At 43.0% G+C, this 18,826-nt stretch overlaps 1 protein-coding gene across 3 annotated transcripts in view; it reads left to right on the top strand.

Annotated features, from left to right (window-relative positions):
- The first annotated feature begins 297 nt into the window (after positions 1 to 297).
- Positions 298 to 18,826, top strand: part of NDUFV2 (NADH:ubiquinone oxidoreductase core subunit V2) — a 41,529-nt gene continuing 23,000 nt past the window's right edge. The window contains exons 1-3 of one of the 3 annotated variants that reach the window (XM_039524394.1): positions 298 to 356; positions 2,430 to 2,544; positions 8,636 to 8,701. In XM_039524394.1, coding sequence (XP_039380328.1) covers positions 2,491 to 2,544; positions 8,636 to 8,701 — 120 coding nt within the window. In that variant the 5' untranslated portion in view covers positions 298 to 356; positions 2,430 to 2,490. Of the gene's footprint in view, positions 357 to 2,429; positions 2,545 to 7,034; positions 7,201 to 8,635; positions 8,702 to 18,826 lie in introns of those variants that run through there. The other 2 variants (XM_039524396.1, XM_039524395.1) reach the window with 2 other exon arrangements.

The following is an 18,826-nucleotide window of genomic DNA, read 5'->3' as shown; positions in this document are numbered from 1 at the left end:
CTACTTTCTTACAAACCAATGGACCAGATCCTTAGCCAATAAAAAGAGATTTATCCACTTCAGTTGGGACTATGCCAGTTTACATCAGTTGAGGATCTGGCCCCAGTGAGTGTATGTCACTTCCTTTTTAGTGTAAATATAGTTAGCATCCATACCTTGATTTATTATGACATTTCTAGCAAGCTTTGCTACACTGTTCCTAGACGTATTACATTTATAACAAGATTTTGCTATATTCATAACATGATGGTAGATGCACTGGAGTCATTCATATTATTTCCTCAGATAGTTTATATTCATCCGTTGACACCTGTGGCTATCTTGGTGGGATTACTGGTGCAGTTTAGAGAATACAGGTATGAATTATCTACTTTTGCCTTTTATAGTTTTTCCTTGTCTGTAGTCAGTAGTTATTTTTCATGTGTGCTGCAGGTGACACATCTATGGAAGAGAACGTCAGTGTTAACCTTGTCTAGCTACCTTGTGGTAAAAGCTAAAGGTTCCTTGTCTCCACTAGGTTTTTACAGTAAAATAACTGTCACACATTAGTTATCTGAGTTAAAGGTAGTCAAATGTGATTGATATGTTAAATTATTTGCACATATGTAGCTGGGAGTGCTACCTTTAGATTATCCGAGATAGGAGCTATGAATGTCCCTGTGTGAATAATAGATTGGACATTAATTAAAGCTGATTTGTTTAGTTATGCCTTCAAATTGGAGGATAATGAAGCACAGTCATTAAATATCCTCAGTACATTGTTATTTAAAACAAAAGTCTGAAAGCAATTGATATTTGGCATAAGGAACCTTAATAATTAAATCTGATCATAAAATAAATAACTCTTTGGTTCCAGAAAAAAATCTATCCCAAATTAAATACAAACTATTGCATAAACTTAGACAATTAAAATATCTGACTATATTATTTCTTTTTGAGGTATTTTTCATATACAGTGCAAGACTATTCTTTATTATGGTTAATATTGTGAAATGATTTTTAGTGACAGTCTAGACCCCTTGATCCCACATTGACTTCAGTGGGTTTCCACATGCATGAAGGGGTACATACTAAGAGATTTTGATGCAGGAGCAAAGCCCAAGTTTGTAGAATCAATTTGGAGCAGCTCTATTCTTTCTGTCTGAATAGCCAATATGTGGAATACTACTAAATGACACTCTTCTGCTTAAAGTGTGGTATGTTGTGAAAGTAATTTAGTGGTAAAGAAATTGCCTTCTAGAAACGGAGGAATTATGAAGCAGGGAGTTAACTTGCTAGGAAAGCTAGATAGTGGCTTAAGTACATTCATGGGAAAGGGGTAGTACGTTTGTTGCAACACCTAGTATATCCCAGGGAGGCACTGTGCTGCAGAGACACCCTGTAAGGCACAGTTTCCTCTCTGATTTCCCCTTGCTCTGAGAGGTGAGGGGAATGAATTAGTAATTTGTTGTTGTCCTATACTGCAGCAAATTATGATCAGGGCTGGCTCCAGGGTTTTTGCCGCGCCAAGTGGCGAGGGAAAAAAAAAGAAGAAGCCGCGATCACTTTCTTCTTTGGTGGCACTTCAGTGGCAGGTCCTTCCCTCCGAGAGGGACCGAGGGACCTGCCACCGAAATGCAGCCAAAGAGCCGGATGTGCCGCCCCTTTCCCTTGGCCACCCCAAGCACCTGCTTGCTGCGCTGGTGCTTGGAGCCGGCCCCGGTTATACCTTCCTCCTCCCATCCCAGTCAGTAAAGCTAGAGCATGGAGAGTGTGTGAGGAGCACACTCTGACCATTTCTCTCCTTTCTTTGCTTATCTCTCTGGCAAGAAAAGATATATAGGTGTGCATTGTCTACTTACTGCTGTGTGTCCAGACCCAAGACAGAGGTAGCACATACATGGGTATCCTGGGGACTTTTCCTTTCACTTATGCATCTGCACAGATGCATAGTCCAAATCACAATATCTCTTTATTATTGAGTCATGTTGTCTGTAAAGGAGTTAAGTATCAGAGGGGTAGCCGTGTTAGTCTGGATCTGTAAAAAGCAACAAAGAGTCCTGTGGCACCAGGAGCTGTCATCCATCCAGCAGTGAGTGAACCAGAATAGTGTGGCCCAGAAAAGCACCTCTAATATATGTCTGACTATATGAGTACTTGAATGTTATATTTTGTTCTGACGTATATTAGTTAACACATTGAGCCTGTGCCTGTTTTTTGTTTGTTTTTTTTTCAAAAACTGCTCTGTGGGTAACATTTTGGTGTTTTAGTAAAATATTTGTAAAAGGCAGAGTGGCACAAACCCAACAGCTACACTTCCTGGATAGTGCTCATTGGTTTGATCAGGTTTGGCTTTTAATTTATGTAGAAATGAAAGTAAAATTAAATAAGTAATTTTTATTTGAATTATAAATGTTTGCAACTGTTGATGTCATTTTCTTTCTTTTAAGACAGGGTATCCATCAACATGACACTCAGAAGCCTGCACAGAACAACATAAGACCAAAATAAATGGCAGAAAATGGTAGACACCATATGCTCCGGGGTTGCGGGAGGCTAAAGAAGGTGTTTCTATTTATACAAGCCAATTGAACAATGTGTTTGGTGGTGGCCCTATACAATTAATGTGTCATTAACACTATGTTTTTTCTATTACATAGTCAAATGTTTATTAATTTAGTGATTTATGAGCACTAGTTTGCAAGGAATGTAGGAACATTCCATGAATCTCTCATGTATGCCCTTTGTTATTCATAGATTTCAATTCCTAAGGCAGATGCCCAGTAAAACATGAAAATATTGGTTTAGCATGAGAATCTTTAATCTGTGCTTGAGCATCTCTGCACCATTATACTTGTGTTGCTTTAAGCAGCCTTTTTTAACTGTCTAAGGAACTAATCTCAGGCTAGTATATGGGGTGGAAAATCAAGTATATGAGACCAGAGAACTAGGAAAAGCAAATCAACAAAAAGTCCAGCCTGTCACAGTATGAATGATCATAGGATCTCTTAAAATTCATAAATGAAGAAGGGCCAGCAGAAAGGCAACCCCTCAGCCATTGCAAAGACAGATTTAAACAGCAATAGTCCTCCCAGAGCGTCAGCACCACAGACTACTTGGCATATACAAACTGAAAAATATTCTGTGTTAAAAAATGGAAATTACAATACAGGCACAACAAATCTTTATTCAAATTCAAGTTACTTGAGGGGTTTATATTTTGTTTTAAAATTAACCATCTTGAATAGGGATCCAGTACATGTATTACTTTTGAAGCACATTGATGGCCTTGCCTACACTGGGGATTTAGCCTTTTTAAAGCAATTAGAGGCCAGCCACAAGTGTCACTTCATTGGTGCAAACTCTTAGTGTAAACTGTTATAACCTTGATTTGCCCCAGTGTAGTTTAGCCTGGTTTCAAGCAGGGTTAAGCTGCATAGGTGGAAATCATGGCTTACAGCAGTTTTGCTTACTTACACAAGGGGCTTGCATTAGAACAGCTATACCAGTGACTAGCCACTGATGGCTGAAATCCACTGTGTAGATAAGGCCTGTGTTAGCTCTGTACTATTTTGCCTTTTTACGAATGTTTCACCAAAACATCAAAGAGTTTTCCACATAGGAGTTGTGGAAAAAAACTGGTGTAGATGCAATATATTAACTTACATTCTAGGAAAAGTACACATGTACAAGGCAGACATAATTCAAGAGCTCAGTTTTTTGTTAAACCTCACATTGACTAAGTGCCTGGTATTAGCTGACAGTGACAACTAACATGCCTTCGCCACTATTTTTGTAGTGGTAAATTGTGTGTATATATATATTTCCACTGATATTCTAGTAGCACCATCTTAGTAACATTGTATCAATGTGGAGATGTGGAGGGGAGGTAATGAAGACGTCTCTCCCTTGGACAGGATGGGAGGAGCAAGCCATCCCTAGAGATTGTGGTGCCCTACGCAGCCCCGCTGTGGGGGGCCAGGCCCCGGGCCTCCAAGGTGGGGAGGGCATCCCAGGCCTCTGCAGGTGGTAGAGGGCATCCCAGGCCTCCGCGGAGGGCGGGGCCTGCGCCCAAGGGCTTTGGGAGGCAGGAGCAGCCAGTGCAGGAAGGCAGCAGGGGTAGGGCCAGCCCCCCGCACTCATGCGGCAGCGGGAAGTGGAGCAACCCAGTCCCAGCCTGCTCCGCTCTGCTCCCCAAGCTCCCAGGTTTGTGGGAAGGCGGGGAACTGCCCCTCAGCACTCGCCGGTGGAGCAGGCTGGGACCGGGTTGCTCCACTTGCCGCTGTCCAGTGAGTACAAGGCGGGCCCTCCCCCTATTGCAGTCCCCCGGGACGCATAGCTCAGGTGATGGGGTTTGAGGGGGAAGGGGCAGAGTGGAGGCGGGGCTGGGGCGGAGCAGGGGCAGGGTCTGAAAGGAAGGGGTGGGGCAGGGGCGGAGGGAGCTTTCCTGGGCCCTGCTGTGCACAGCCCACGAGGGGCCAGCTCAGCCATCCCGGGGATTGGGATGGCCGCTGGAGCTGGATGTAGCACGCAGCTGCATAGGGCACCAGGAAATTTGGGGCAATTTGGTGTCCCAAATTTCCTGGTGCCCTATGCAGCTGCATAGTTTGCATATGGGTAGAGACGGCCTTGGGGAAGAGATGTGGAGAAAAGTATAATTTGTAGTATAACTAGTGCTTTGCAAATATGCACATTCCAAGTACCCTTTCAGTGTAAATTACTTATTTCTTAATTAGTACCTGAAGAGTGTGAAGCTGCTTTTGCACTGAAAAAAAAATCTGCATTTCTCATCTGCAGGTCTGAGTAATGAGGCACTTTATAAAGATGTGATTGTGGTTGGCATATGTAATGTCATTTGAGTCTGAGGAAGAAAATTATTTCGTTATCTAATCAGATTAATTTCCTCGAGTTCAAATATTTTTGCTGTACATGGTGAATTTTAATGTAAAATGGGAAAGCTGATTAAGGGTCAGGGATTAATAGAACTGAACAAAGCCTTTAGCTGACCCATGGTGATAACAATATGAATGCCTGCAGCTCAAGCTTCAAATATCCCCACAGCCCTGCCTAATGAGGAAGATGAGAAGGAAAAATGGGGGTTATTAATGACACATTAGTCCCTACAATGTAATTTCCTTTACTCTTCTATTATTACAAATGTATATTTGTTCAAAAAGAGAATAATTATTCTTCTCTCTAAAGTGTGATATGAGGAGTTAATGTTTATAGAAGGTTCTGTTGGATCATACAGATCTTCGGGTTCATTTGTGTAGTTTGATACACAATATACATTCAGCAGGATAGGAATGATGAGTTCATAGGCAAAACAATCTGGTAGCCTTTCTCTTTCAGAACCAGCAGTTATGGGTTGGCACTTTCTGGTAGGCTGAGATATGTGTTGAGCTCCTGAACCATGAGGTTCAGGTTCACTGTGCTATCCATGTTGTGGCAGGGAATTGTTACCAATATTGCTGAAAAAAGTGTTCTCTTTTATGCCCTGTTTAATTTTTCTGGGCTTTGACAGGAGAACTTTTTGCTGTTTGAGGGACAGCTGGATATAAAATTGAATTTTCTCTGCATTTTGTGGGGGTTGTACACAACTTTAGGAAAATTCAAACCTCTTAATTGCTTCAGTAAACATCCCTCTTCTGAAGAGTTTGCATGCACTTTGGTAGCTCTGTCCTCACAAATGGGGTGGAGATGCCACCAGCACATCCCATTTACAATCTGGTAGCTAGTATCAGCCCTGACTGTGCCTGTTTTCTACTATGGATCTGCCACTGATAGGAGAGCAGGGACAGGAGAGCACACCCCTTATTTTAACTGTATTTGTGTAGCTCTCTGAGAGCACTGTGACTAGGGAGAACACTTGTCTGGTTTTAAATCTGACGGTCCTTTTTTTGCATGGTTTGGCCCCTGTCCAGTACTGAGACAAAATTGGATGTGCTTTTGTCTGGTAACAGATGGGGGAGACCATTTTGAAGAGCATGCCACTTTGCCCCTGCTGGCATGAAAGGGGTGGTGGGGCATTACCCTCTTCAAAATGGTTCCCCTGGTGCAGTGTGACTTGGCATGTACAGTGAGTGTGATGCCACGCCAGGACAGGTTGGGGGCCACATCAGTCCCAGAATGTCTGGAAATGCGAGTGGCCACCCTAATGATCACTGATCAGATGTGGCCTCTTCCTGTATGGATTGCCTAGTACATCATAGGTGCTGCTGTTGCAGTAACCTGAAGCATTCAAAAATCATGACCCCCTCTCCCCCGCCATGCTTAATTTGTAATGAAAGAGGTGCCATGGCTCAAGCAATTATTTAAATCTTTCATAATCTGACTTGGCAAGCCAAGAGGTGCCAGGGCTATCATGAACTGCCAGGGCTAGAGGTGCCAGGACTTTGCCCTGGCACAAATTAAGCACTGCCCCCCCAGAAGGTAATAAGATTATTTGAAAATCAAGGGCAGCTCCAGGCCCCAGCACGCCAAGTGCATGCTTGGGGTGGCATGCTGCGGGGGGCGCTCTGCCGGTCGCTGGGAGGGCGGCAGGTGGCTCCGGTGGACCTCCCGCAGACGTGCCTACGGGAGGTCCACTGGAGCCGCGGGACTGGCGACCAGCAGAGTGCCCCCCGCAGCGTGCCGCTGTGCTTGGGGCAGCGAAATGGCTAGAGCCGCCCCTGTTGAAAATAATGAGATTTGGGAATCTTTTAAATCGGCAGCAGAGGTGCCAGTGCGGGGGAACTAATAGGTGTTTTGCCCTTGCTCCCTGTGGGCAATGCTTGTGAGCCTAACATTTCCCTCCCTGGTAGCTATAGGGCACAGGGGTGGGGCGCACGGCGCTTCGCCCTATAGCAAGTCACCCAGCATCCCCGTGCCCGGGGCCTGAGGTATCGAGAAGGGTTCACATCGCCCCTGGTCCCGAGCTGCTGCTCTCGCATCACGCTCCCACCCACACCGGCGCGCGCAGGAGGCTCTGTCCTAGGAGCGCGCTCCTCCCTCCCTCTCCCCGCCCGGCCCCATCGGCATCAGCGCGCGGCCCCCGAACGCGAGGCGTGCGCGCTCCCGCGCGGATGCCGACGGCGACGGCAGAGTGGGAGGGAGCGGCAAGGGCGGAGGCGCGCGGGCTGTTGGTGGCGGCTGCAGTGAGGGAGGCTGCGGCCTGCAGGGCCGGGGGCCGGCGCCATGTTCCTCGCTGCTCCCGTTCGCGCCGCCGCCGCCGCGCTCTCGGTAAGGAGACTCGCGGCCAAGGCGCCGCTCGCCCCCTTCCGGGCGCCGCGGCGAGAGACGGCGGCCCTGGTCGGGACGGCCCGAGGCAGCCGGCAAGGGCACAGCGGCCTTCAGCTCCGAGAGCCCGGCCCCTGTCCCGCCCCGCCGAAAGGGGGGCGAGCCTCCCCCCGTTAAAGTCAGGACAAGGGGGGGATTCGGGGGATATGATGGAGGAGGAGGAGGAGGAGGAGGAGGAGGGGTTCAATGGGAGGGGCCCTGGGGATACGGTGGAGGTGGGTGTATAGGGGGTGCACACGCTTCTTAGTTATGATCTCTCTCGTGTGTTATAGTCTAACTACAGTGATCCTTGGTGGTTTTGTTTTTCTTTTGAGTATTGTATTTTTGACCACTTGTGTTTATGGTTTGTATATCCCTTCATAGAATATCAGGGTTGGAAGGGCCCTTAGGCGGTCATCTAATCCAACCCACTGCTCAAAGCAGGACAAATCCCCAGATGGAGTTTTACCCCAGTTCCCTAAATGGTCCCCTCCAGGATTGAGCTCACAGCCCTGGGGTTAGCAGGCCAATGCTCAAACCACTGAGCTATTCCTCCCCCCCCCCTTGAGGCAGAATGCTGTTCAGCTTGCATATAGCTCTATACACAATTATATTTGCTATAAAAAAAAATAGCAGACTATAGTGTGTAGTCTTTTTTTAACCCCTCGTGACAGACACGTGAGAGAGAGGTGTTTATTCTCGCTCTCTGATCTTCAGCAGACTTGACATTGCCAAATTTATGACTCCCTATATGTTTGTTTGCTAATCCTTCTAATTCCCTTACTATGGTCTCTCCCTTACCAATCAAAGAGTTAGGTCAAATTGATTAAAAATAAAGTCTAATTTAACACTTCTAACTCTGATACTTTGAGGTTTCATTTTTTGAAAAAGCTATACACCTTTTGGACGTGCCAGATTTACAAAGATACTTAGGTGTCTAAAGATGTGGATAGGCACCTAATGGGATTTCCAAACTTCCCTAAATACATTAGATTTGAAACAGTAGCTTATGCATAATTTGTAAAACATATATGACTGATGTGTATTTATAAAGTGTGTGTTGTGGCAGTAAATTATTTAGTACATTGGCTGATATGTGTTTACACGTGAGGAGAGGATATTAAGTTATGTAAAATTCTGGCTTTGAGATGACGGGGTTTACTTTCTAATTTGATCTGTAGTGACCAAGGTGGGTTAAATGAACAAAGATACTCCTGATATAAGGAGAGGCCTTTAATATGCTCCACTTTTCCTCATCAAATAATAAACCACACGGTCTTTTGGTTGTATTTTATTATGATTGGTATAGAAATCAAACTGTTACTGAAAGCAGTGTATGGAAATTTAGCACATAAATTTTTGCCCATAGTTTTTAATACTTTCAAAATGTTGTTTAAAGGTGAGACAGATCCGCTACTTGCATAAAACAGCTGTGCGCAGTGGAGGTGGAGGAGCCTTGTTTCTGGTAAGAAATTTTTCTAGATACTGAAAACATAAATGAATAAATAAGTTAAAGTTGAGGGTTGGGTGAAATATGGTTTTTATTCACACATGAATTTTTGATTGGCAAGAACAGTTCTTTCAGACCTTAGTAGAAACTTACAAGGAAACTTATTTTTCAGTAGAACTCCCTGCTCTGGGGGGTGAAAATCTGCCCCCCCTTGCTATCTCTTCCCTATCTTAAATAATTTTAAATCCTTAAGTGAGGTTGCTTAACACTTGACTTCATAAGCCTCTGTTTTCATTTAGTTATAACTTTACCAACTTTCACTATTAAAGTTAAAAAAAAAAAATTCAGCCATTTTCTAAAGAGGTTTTAGAGAATAGTTTTGCTCCAAACATGAGGATTCCTTTGAGAAGGAAGGTTTTTAGGTATGGTCCTGTGTAGTCATTGGTTCCACTACTACCGAATTTGCCATAGAATTCACTTTGCCATTGAGCTGAGCTCCAGAATTTGACCTTTAATTTAAAAAATGTTTCTAGCCCATGTTTGTGTGGTTCCCAGCACAATGAGGCCCTGATCCATGACTGGGGCCTTTAGTCACAAATGCAATACAAATATAAATAGTAGTAATTATAGTTGCAAGAATCTCGAATGTGAACTGGGGCATACAAATCAGTGCCATCTGCCCGAATCTGAAGAGAACAGTGTGAGGGGTGTGATCTGCCTTATTTCTATCCTTCATGGCCTTGTGAACTCTGTGGTTACATAGCTGCACAATTGGCATTTTTTTCAAGATGCAGTGGAATTCAGCATTTCTGCCACAGAATTCACCTTTTGCTGCAGCCAGGCACCCAACATTTTGTTTTGTCTCCCTGCAGCTTTTCCCCAAAGGGAGAGTTAATTGGATTACAGTTCATGCTCTCTGCACTTCTAGGCAGGAAGGGGTTGGAGACCTAGGGAGTGAGAGCTGATGTCCAAAGAGGGGTGGTGGGGGAGAGACAGAAGGCTATCAGGCTAGGCATCCTCAAGAACAGGTCAGCAGCTGAGAGCCTGGGAAGCCAGGGAGATAAGCTGCCAAAGCCAGCTACAAGCTCCCATTTCCTGGTGCACACAGGAGGTTCGGAGGACAATTTCAGGGATGCCTGGGCCTGTGGTGTAGAGTCAATTGGCGTGGAGAATTTAACAAAAAAGCCATCCTCAAGACCTATGTCACCATTTGAATTTAATTTATAGCAACCTGGGGGATCTGTCTTATTCGTTGTTTGATAATATTTGCTGTCCTTTAATGCTCCTTTTTCCTCACAATAGCTTTGAATCTTGAATACAATTTTATATACTTGTGTTTGCCTCAGTTACGCAATGGCTTTTTGAGCTATAACTTTCAGGAAGTAAGTTTTCAATCTATGGTCCATGGACCCCTAAGGGTCTGTAGACTATGTATAAGATTTCCAAAGAGGTCTGTATTTCCATTAGAAATTTTTTTAGGGGTGTGCAAATGGAAAAAAGGTTGAAAACCACTGATGAGGTGTTTAATGACAAATTGGGAGCTTATCTAATAGATCGGTGGTTCTCAAACTTTTCTTTTCATGGACCACTTGAAAATTGCTAAGGGTGGACCACTTAATGATCTTTCAAAGTGTTGTTTGTACCATTAGCTAACTATTGCAAAGCGCTTTGGATAAAAGCACTATATTTAAAAAAAACAAAAACCCACCTTTTTTTGTTCTACAAATAAAAGCACACAACTCATATTTTAATATTAGTAGTCTTACCTTTCTAAAGCAATGGATGTGCCCTCTCTCCCCCGCAGCCGCAGCTCCCGAGCTGGGGCTGGGAAGGAGGGCTGTCTCTTTTTCTGGCCGCCGCAGCCCTGCATGTCCCAAATTCCCCCCACCCCCTCTTCTCACCTCACTGCCCCTTCCTACCTGCCTACTATTTTCCCCAAGGCCGTCACCTCACCTTACATGTGCGTCTTCTCCAGGGTCCAGGCATCTAATTAGTGGAGCCACACCTGTGCAGCTCCACTAATTAGGTGGGTGGCCCTTTGTTCTCTGGTGTGCAGCCGCCCAGGCTTGCACCTTAGAGGGAACTATCCGCGGACCATCTGAATGGAGCTTGTAGACCACTGGTAGTCCATGGAACACAGTTTGAGAACCTCTGTAATAGATAATTGGTCAATTGCTCTGACTGGTTTGAGGTTAAACTTTTTTTGAGTTCTTTAATCAATATTGGGTGTTTTAATACCGTCAGATGGTGGATGTCTTATTGGCTGCCTGATTTGTACAGAGAAAAGATACACAGTTTTAACTACTCATGTTATTGGAGTATCACTGATCTCCATCCCCTTTCCTGCCTTTTGCTTTGTGGTGTTGAAGGTCAATAAAGCCTGCTTGGTGCTGAGGGGGTTTACTATGGAGTAACACTAACTTTGCTTCCAATGTGGTGGTTCTGTTTTGATGCCAGTTTCAGTGTAGATGGTTTGCTTTCTCTTTTCATGTGCATTTTTATTTATATTATTCTTGCTTATTTTGTACTTCTTGTCACATTTCAAGTACCTAGAATCACAGAAATGTAGGGCTGGAAGGGACCTTCAGAGGTCATCATGTCCAACCTCCCTGTGTGGAGGCAGGACCAAGTAGATAGGTGTTTGTCTAACCTGTATTTAAAAACCTTCAATGGTGGGGATTCCACAGCCTCCCTTAGAAGCCTATTCTAGTTCTTAACTATCCTTATATTTAGTATTTTTCCCTAATCTCTAACCTCCATCTCACTTGCTGCAGATTAAGCACATTACTACTTGTCCTATCTTCAGTGGAGGTGGAGAACAGTTCATCATAATCCTTTTTATAAACAATCCTTACTTGAAGACTCTCCCACCTCTGTCCTCTTTTCTCAAGACTAAACATGCAGTTTTTTTAACCTTTCCTCATAGGTCGGGTTTTCTAAACCTTGCATCATTTTAGTTGCTCTCTTTTAGAGACTCTGCAATTTGTCCCCATCTTTCCTATAGTGTGGTGCCCAGAATTGGACACTGTACTCTGGCTGAGGCATCTTTGGTGCCAAGTAGAGTGGGACAGTTGCCTCCCGTGACTCACATATGACACTCACGTTAATACACCCCAGAATATTAGCCTTTTCACAGTGGCATCGCATTATTGATTCATTTTTAATTTGTGATTACTATGACCCTCAGATTGGTTTTCAGCAGTGTACCCAGCTAGCCACTTATTCTACATTTTGTAGATTTTTTTTTCCTTCCTGAGTGAAGTACTTAACATTGTCTACTGAATTTTATCTTGTTGGTTTCAGACCAATTCTCCAATTTGTCAAAGTTGTTTTGAATTTGAATCTTGTCTTCCAAGATGCTTGCAACCCCTCTGAGCTTGGTGTCATGCACAGATTTTATAAGCGTACTCTTCACTCCATTACCAAGTCATTAATGAAACAACTGAATAGTATCGGACCCAGGATTGACCCCTGAGAGCCCCACTAGATACGTCCTAACAGTGAACCATTGATAATTACTCTTTGAGTATGGTCTCAACCATTTTTTTGTAATTTCATCTAGACCACATTTCTGTAGCTTGCCTGTGAGAAAGTCATGCGGGGACTGTGCCAAAAGGCTTACTAAACATTTACTGCTTCCTTGCTATCCACTCGGCCAATAACCCTGTCAAAGAAGGAAACGGGGTTGGGTTGGCATGATTTGTTCTTGACAAATCCATGTTAGCTATTTCTTATAACCCTATTGTCCTCTAGATGCTTACAAATTGATTGCCAGTATCTTCCAGGTATCAAAGTTAGGCTGACAGGTCTAGAATTCCCTGGATCCTGTTTTTCCGCCCGCTTTTTAAAGATAGTGTCGGAGAAAAACTCAGTTCTCACTTTTTGGTTGGGTGCAGCAAAATCAAATACTTTATTTTCTCTTTACAATTGTATAGAGGGAGGGAGTGCCCTAGGACACAGGGTTTCCCCGTCCTAGGCAGGTCTCTCTCCAAGTAAACAATTACAGCAAGCATTTATACTTTTTGTTATCTACAATAATGAGCAACAGCTGCTCATTTTGTTATCTTTTTTTTCTCACTTCTATTTAGATGCCAATTTACATTCCTTATTATCGACACAAGGTCGCAACGACTTCTCCCACAGTTCTTTCCCACTCGCTTCACACAATCCTCGCTTCTACAAATCTCGCGTTATTAGGGTTACAGCTAGCCTGACTCTTGCTAACAGACTGTCATGCATTGAAATCCCTATCAGTTCTTGCTCTACTTCCACAATAGGTACCATTTTTGCCCTTCTCCAGTCCCCTGGGATCTCACTGGTTCTTCATGCGTTCTCAAAGATAATTGCTAACAGTTCTGATAGCATTTTAGCTAGTTCCTTAAGAACCAGATGCTGCTGATTTGAATACATCTAACGTCTCTAAATATTCTTTAACCCGTTCTTTCCTTATTTTGGCTTGTTCCTTTCCCCCCTTATTGTTAATATTGTAATCACATACTTACCACAATTAACCTTTTTAGTGAGGACTGAAACAAAATAGGCATTAAACATGTCAGCCTTTTTGAGTTGTTCATTATTAGCTTTTCTTCGCTGATAAATAGAGGATCTACACTTCATCTTTCTCTAGCTTCTAATGTATTTACAGAACCTCCTTTTATTGGCTTTTTTATCCCTTGCTAGGCGTAACTCATTCTGTGCTTTAGCCTTCTGATTTTGTCCCTGTTACGCTTGTGCTGTTCTTTTGTAGTGATTCCCTTTTGATTTTTCAAGTCATTAAAGAGCTCCTGATGGAGCTGTATTGCCCTCTTACTAGTGTTTCTGTCTTTCTTTTGCGTCGGGATAGTTTTCTTCCCCCAGTACAGTAGAGTTAACACAGCTTCTCAAATCCCCCTATGATCCTGGCAAAGACGAGCTAAATATAGGGTGGGTGCTATTAGATGCTGGATATCTACCACCTGCAGTAGTTAGATTTACTGCAATCAAATTACAGGAATAACTGCAAATATTGTAGTGTGCAAGTGTCCGTATTTAAACTAAACCCATATAGTCAATGTAAATATTTCTGCAATAAAATCTATGCCTTTGTTTAATGGTAAACTGTGATTCCACAATTGTCCTTTTCCCCAGTGCTTGGAATTGAACTGCTCCAAACCTGGGAAGCAAACTTTGAGTTGTAGTTTTATTTCTGGCATATTGACTCTCAGAACAATGTTAACTCTTTTACCTTCCTTTTTAAAAAAAAGATCTATGTCAGTTCGGCAACATCTTCATGTTGCAATCATATAACCCAGTTAGTTTGGATAGCCACAATTTGTGTTCTGGAAAGTAAAGAAACTGACATATGAGTGCCATTTTGAACAGTTGACACACACTATATGTGCTGCCTGATTCTATGCTTGATTTGGTCCACAATTTGTTACCGAATCTTTTAGGAAACATTAGGTATAGTTTTGTACTTCTTGAGCGGGGTCCACTGGCCAGTAATACAGTTCATTTCAAAGACTGTATCCACTAACAAGGTGATGCTTCCAGTGCCATTGACTTTTGGTGAAACTTCTGTATGCTTACTAATTTAATCTGAATGATGTTGCCTTGCTCTTAGCAAGGATTCACTCTGGATCCTGCCAGGAACCCAAGTATAAGTGCCTTTTCTGGCCTGGTAACTTTGCAGTCTTCAACATTTCCTGTGCTGCATACACTTGTTCCCTTGTGAGAGAGAGACTTTTCTTGGGTCATGGCTGCTGCTGAATTTGAGGGAGCTACATGTGGTGCTTGTACTGCAGGGGAAATGGCAGGTGGCATAGTAGGTGTTAGGGGTGAGGTTGGTATAGCTACCACTGGATTTGAGTTACTGATATATATGTATGTTTGTTGTTTGAACTGAACAGGAAGGGGAGTAATGTTTGGATCTGTAGGATGTTCTGGTTGCCTATTAGCCTCTTGCACAGATCCAACTGTTTGAGCTTCAGAGCTTGGGATATAGGAGAAGTTTGATGACTTGCTGGGGGTTGCAGGCAGATAGCTTGTAGAAGATAGTGTGGACTCGTTGTTCAGAGGGCCATGGTTCTGTTTGCTGTTGCACTTCTAATATTGTCTCTTCAAGAAATTGCCAGCTCTCCTGAACTACTTTTTGCCTTACCTCGCAGTTCCCTGAGCTTGTTTAAAAGCTGCTTTTTTAAAAAGTCCATTGTCCTTATTTTGCTGCTCACTCCTTTCTTTCCTTAGAATTGTGAAATCTATAATTTCATGATCACTTTCAATCAGCTTGCTTTCAGCCTTCAGATTCACAACCAGTTCCTCCCTGGTAGTCAGAATCAAGTCTAAAATGGCAGTCCCCTTGATTACTTCCTCCACCTTCTGAAATAAAAAGTTGTCCCTAGTATAGTCCAGGACTTATTGGACATTTTGTGGTTTTCCATGTTACTTTTCCAATAGATGTTCGGGTAGTTAAAAGTCCCCCATTACTACCAGGTTTTGTGTTTTGGATGTTTGTTTGTTCTAGAAATGCCTTGTCTACCTCCTCTTGGTTCGGCGGTGTGTAGTAGGGACAATGTCATGGTAGGGTCTGTTTTCACCCCCGTTTTAATTTTCGTCCAGGCACACTCAATTAGTCTGCCTCTCATTTCCTTCTGGTCTCTAGAACAAGTGTACATATTCTTGATGTATAATGTAATGCCTTCTCTGTTTTTTCCCCTGCCAGTCCTTCCGGAACAAGCTGTACCCTTTTATATCAATATTCCAATCATGAGATTTATCCCATTTGGTCTCTGTGATGGCAGTTAAGTCATAATCTAGTTTATGGACTAATACATCCAGTTCTTCCTGTTTATTCCCCGTACTCCATGCATTTGTGCATAGATGTCTGAAATGTAGAGCAGATTCCCCCACCATTTTGTATCTTGTTGCTCCTAAGTGCCTATTGTAATTTTCTATTCCCTCTCTTAATATCTAGCTCTGTGTTGAGATCACCTTTTTTTATACCTACCTCTGGGCTTTTGTTACCTGCCTCCTTTGAACCTAGTCTAAAGCCCTCCTCACCAGGCTGGCATGTCAGTGAGCAATATACACATGCAGTGTGTATGTGATGAAGGAAAGTGCTTATTTGTATTCCTTGGCTTGCAGAACCGTTTTGAGAAATTAAAAGGGACATGACCAACTTAAATATATACTCATTTTTTAAAAACTGGCTAAAAGTAGTCTAGGGTTCTATACTCTCTAAGAAGAGTAATCCCATTGCAAATTTTTATTTTATTTATTTATTATTTATTTTTATTTTACAATCAGGTTTTCCATCTTTCACAGTGTCAAGGAAGAGAAACGCTTTTTAAAGACCTACGCAAATGAGAAACTGGGTGTGACATGAGACTGCTGAGTCCCCTTAAATTCGTCAGCCTGGGCTGTCTCTCACAATGCTGTGCTAGTGACATATAGCAAACCCCTACAGGTGCTGTGATCACTCAGCCATCAACATGTGGAGGCACACACCCAATTGAGTTGCATGAATGCTCTATAAGCCACTCATGAATTATACGCAGAGAGACTCCAGCCAGTTTTAACCAGCTCCAGCCTTGCACCCCAGTGATGTACCATCTTACACTGCTCAAGGCCGTCTCTTGAACAGTAAAAGCTCATTAATTAATTTTGCCACTTTGTCAAAGGAAAGTGGACATATACCAGCCTTTGTAATCTAAGCAGATTGCCCAAGCACCTTAGACAAACTCACTGATAAGTATAAAACTGCAGAAAGCTAGGTTATAAATTAAGCATTAGGCATGGAAATTAAAGTTGGTTACATAAGAAATAAAAATAGCATCACTGTCTAAATTCTACAGTATTGCAGACTAAGCAAGATTTGAATCAAACAGCTTTTCTTGCTGCACTGGATGTTCCAGGCAGTTTATAGTACTTATTACACAGACTGAATTCCCTTCTCAGCCTTGGACCAAGTCTTTGTCTTCCAAATGATCTTCCAGAAGTTGAGATGGGGAAGGAGAGAGGCCAAATGGTGATGTCATCGACTTCCATTTATACTTTCTCCCAGGTTCTAGAAAGATCCTTGCTGTGACGTGGGGGTTAGGTAGCCCCCATTGTGTATGTGCACTCTCTGAGGAATCTCTGGGAGAGTGGATTCTTCATGATGGGTCATCAACACATGTCTGGCTGATCCTGATGTAAATCTGTCTTGTCAGTGTTAGTTGCTCCTTTGTTGCCACTGAAAGGCTTGTTGTGGGCATTTCCCACTTACCACATATTTCAGTAACACACATAGCAATACTTCATAACTTCACGTACAATTCAACAAGATAGTAATTTTCAACAGATCAAGACTTTTTAAATGATACCTCACAAGGCATGCATTGTACACAACATATCATAATCATATCACAGTGATGAATATGGGAGTTCCAGGGTGCTATTTTGAGGTACAGAATGTCACACTGGGTATACAGAGGAAAGAATGGAACTGATTACACAAACAGAAAGGATGTGTCTAGGTGAAGCATGACACTTCCCCGCCCACACACCTGCTATACTCAGGAAACTCTGCGCTTGTTCAAGAAGTGTAGCAAGAGGCACTTCCTAATATGCTCCCTCTAGCACTCAGGCATAATTGCCTCCAGGCACTGATGCTTCAGCGATGAGCCTACTCTTAGGCCTGGTCTACACTGGGGGTGCGGGGGGGGGGGTGTCGAACTAAGGTACGCAAGTTCAGCTACGCAAATAGCGTAGCTGAACTCGAACTACCTTAGTTCGAACTACTCACCCGTCCAGACGCCGTGGGATCGAAGTCCGCGGCTCCCCCGTCGACTCCGCCACCGCCGTTCGCGGTGGTGGAGTTCCGGAGTCGACGGGAACGCGTTCGGAGTTCGATATATCGCGTCTAGATGAGACGCGATATATCGAACTCCGAGAAGTCGAACGCTACCCCCCGACCCGGGCGGGTAGTATAGACGTAGCCTTACTCTCCAGAATTCTGTGCCTAGGAAAAGGCATAAATGAGCCCTTATTCAGGGATAAAATGAGCTAGCTTATGTCCAAGATAGATGTTATATTTCTATTAAATAGAAGAGATTAGAGACCATGAGAGAAACCGATCCTGCACAACTGTGTGACTGGAACTCTACAAGATCTTGGTGAAAATTCCCTCAAACTCTACACAAACTCTTCCTCTTAGTCACCCAAAACATCATCAACAGGAGCTCGCTAAAGAAGCCAACAAATGGAAATTTTTAGCTTTAACGTGCTGTATAGCTTCTAACGTAACCACTCAGAGCTCTGCAGCACAGAACTGTGCTGAGATTGTGGCAGCAGATACAATCCTCATTTATTATTCCCCCCACTTGAGATTCTTCAAGCAGACAGATACACAAGAAATAACAGCTGTAATCCAAACAAAGATGGATGTTTTAGAAATCAAGCTGACTTTTTTGCAAACAGAAATTAAGAACATGTTAACAAGGATAGCTGAGTCAGAGAAGCAGAACAGGAAAACAAAGAAAGCAAACAGCAGGCTAAAATCCTAAAATAAAACATAGATTAAAGAACTGAAATTTTAAGAGGAAAACCAAAGATCTAGAAGTAGATCCAGGATGTGTGGCATACGTCTGGGGTGCCTATTAGAAATGACAGAAGATTGCTATGTAAGGAACTCTGTGAGGAAGCTTCCAAGAACAATAAAAAGGATTCTATTTCTGTAACTCAGAGAGCCCATCATATGCTTGTACAAAGTCCCTTCTTTTCTTCAAGTAATTTTCCTTTGGTATTCTAGTGTGTAACCTTGTGCCCCCCCCTCCCCCCCCCGAAATTTACACTGACCGGGGGGGAATTTACTGTCATTTATAACTTCTCATTTTTTTTCTGTGTATTTGACATGTAATCTTAAAATCCAAAGATGGAATTTCCCAAATTCAGGAAAATCCTCAGTTACAATAGTGCATATATTATGCTATGTCCTGCCGAGTTGAAAATAGAATTTACAACAAAATATTCTTCCAAGATTTAATGGCAACCACTACATTCATGGAATGCCAGCAGTGCAGAAATAACAATTGAACTGTAAGAGGACTGCTGAATGTTTTGTCACCCACAGATCAAGTTTGTTGTCTTTATTCTTGCATGCTATTTCCCAAAAAGGTTTTT

Source organism: Mauremys reevesii, linkage group 2 (assembly GCF_016161935.1).
Source record: "Mauremys reevesii isolate NIE-2019 linkage group 2, ASM1616193v1, whole genome shotgun sequence".
In the NCBI taxonomy this organism is placed as follows: Eukaryota; Metazoa; Chordata; order Testudines; family Geoemydidae; genus Mauremys; species Mauremys reevesii.
Note: the sequence above shows the minus strand (reverse complement) of the source record. Positions and strands in the feature narration are given on the sequence as shown.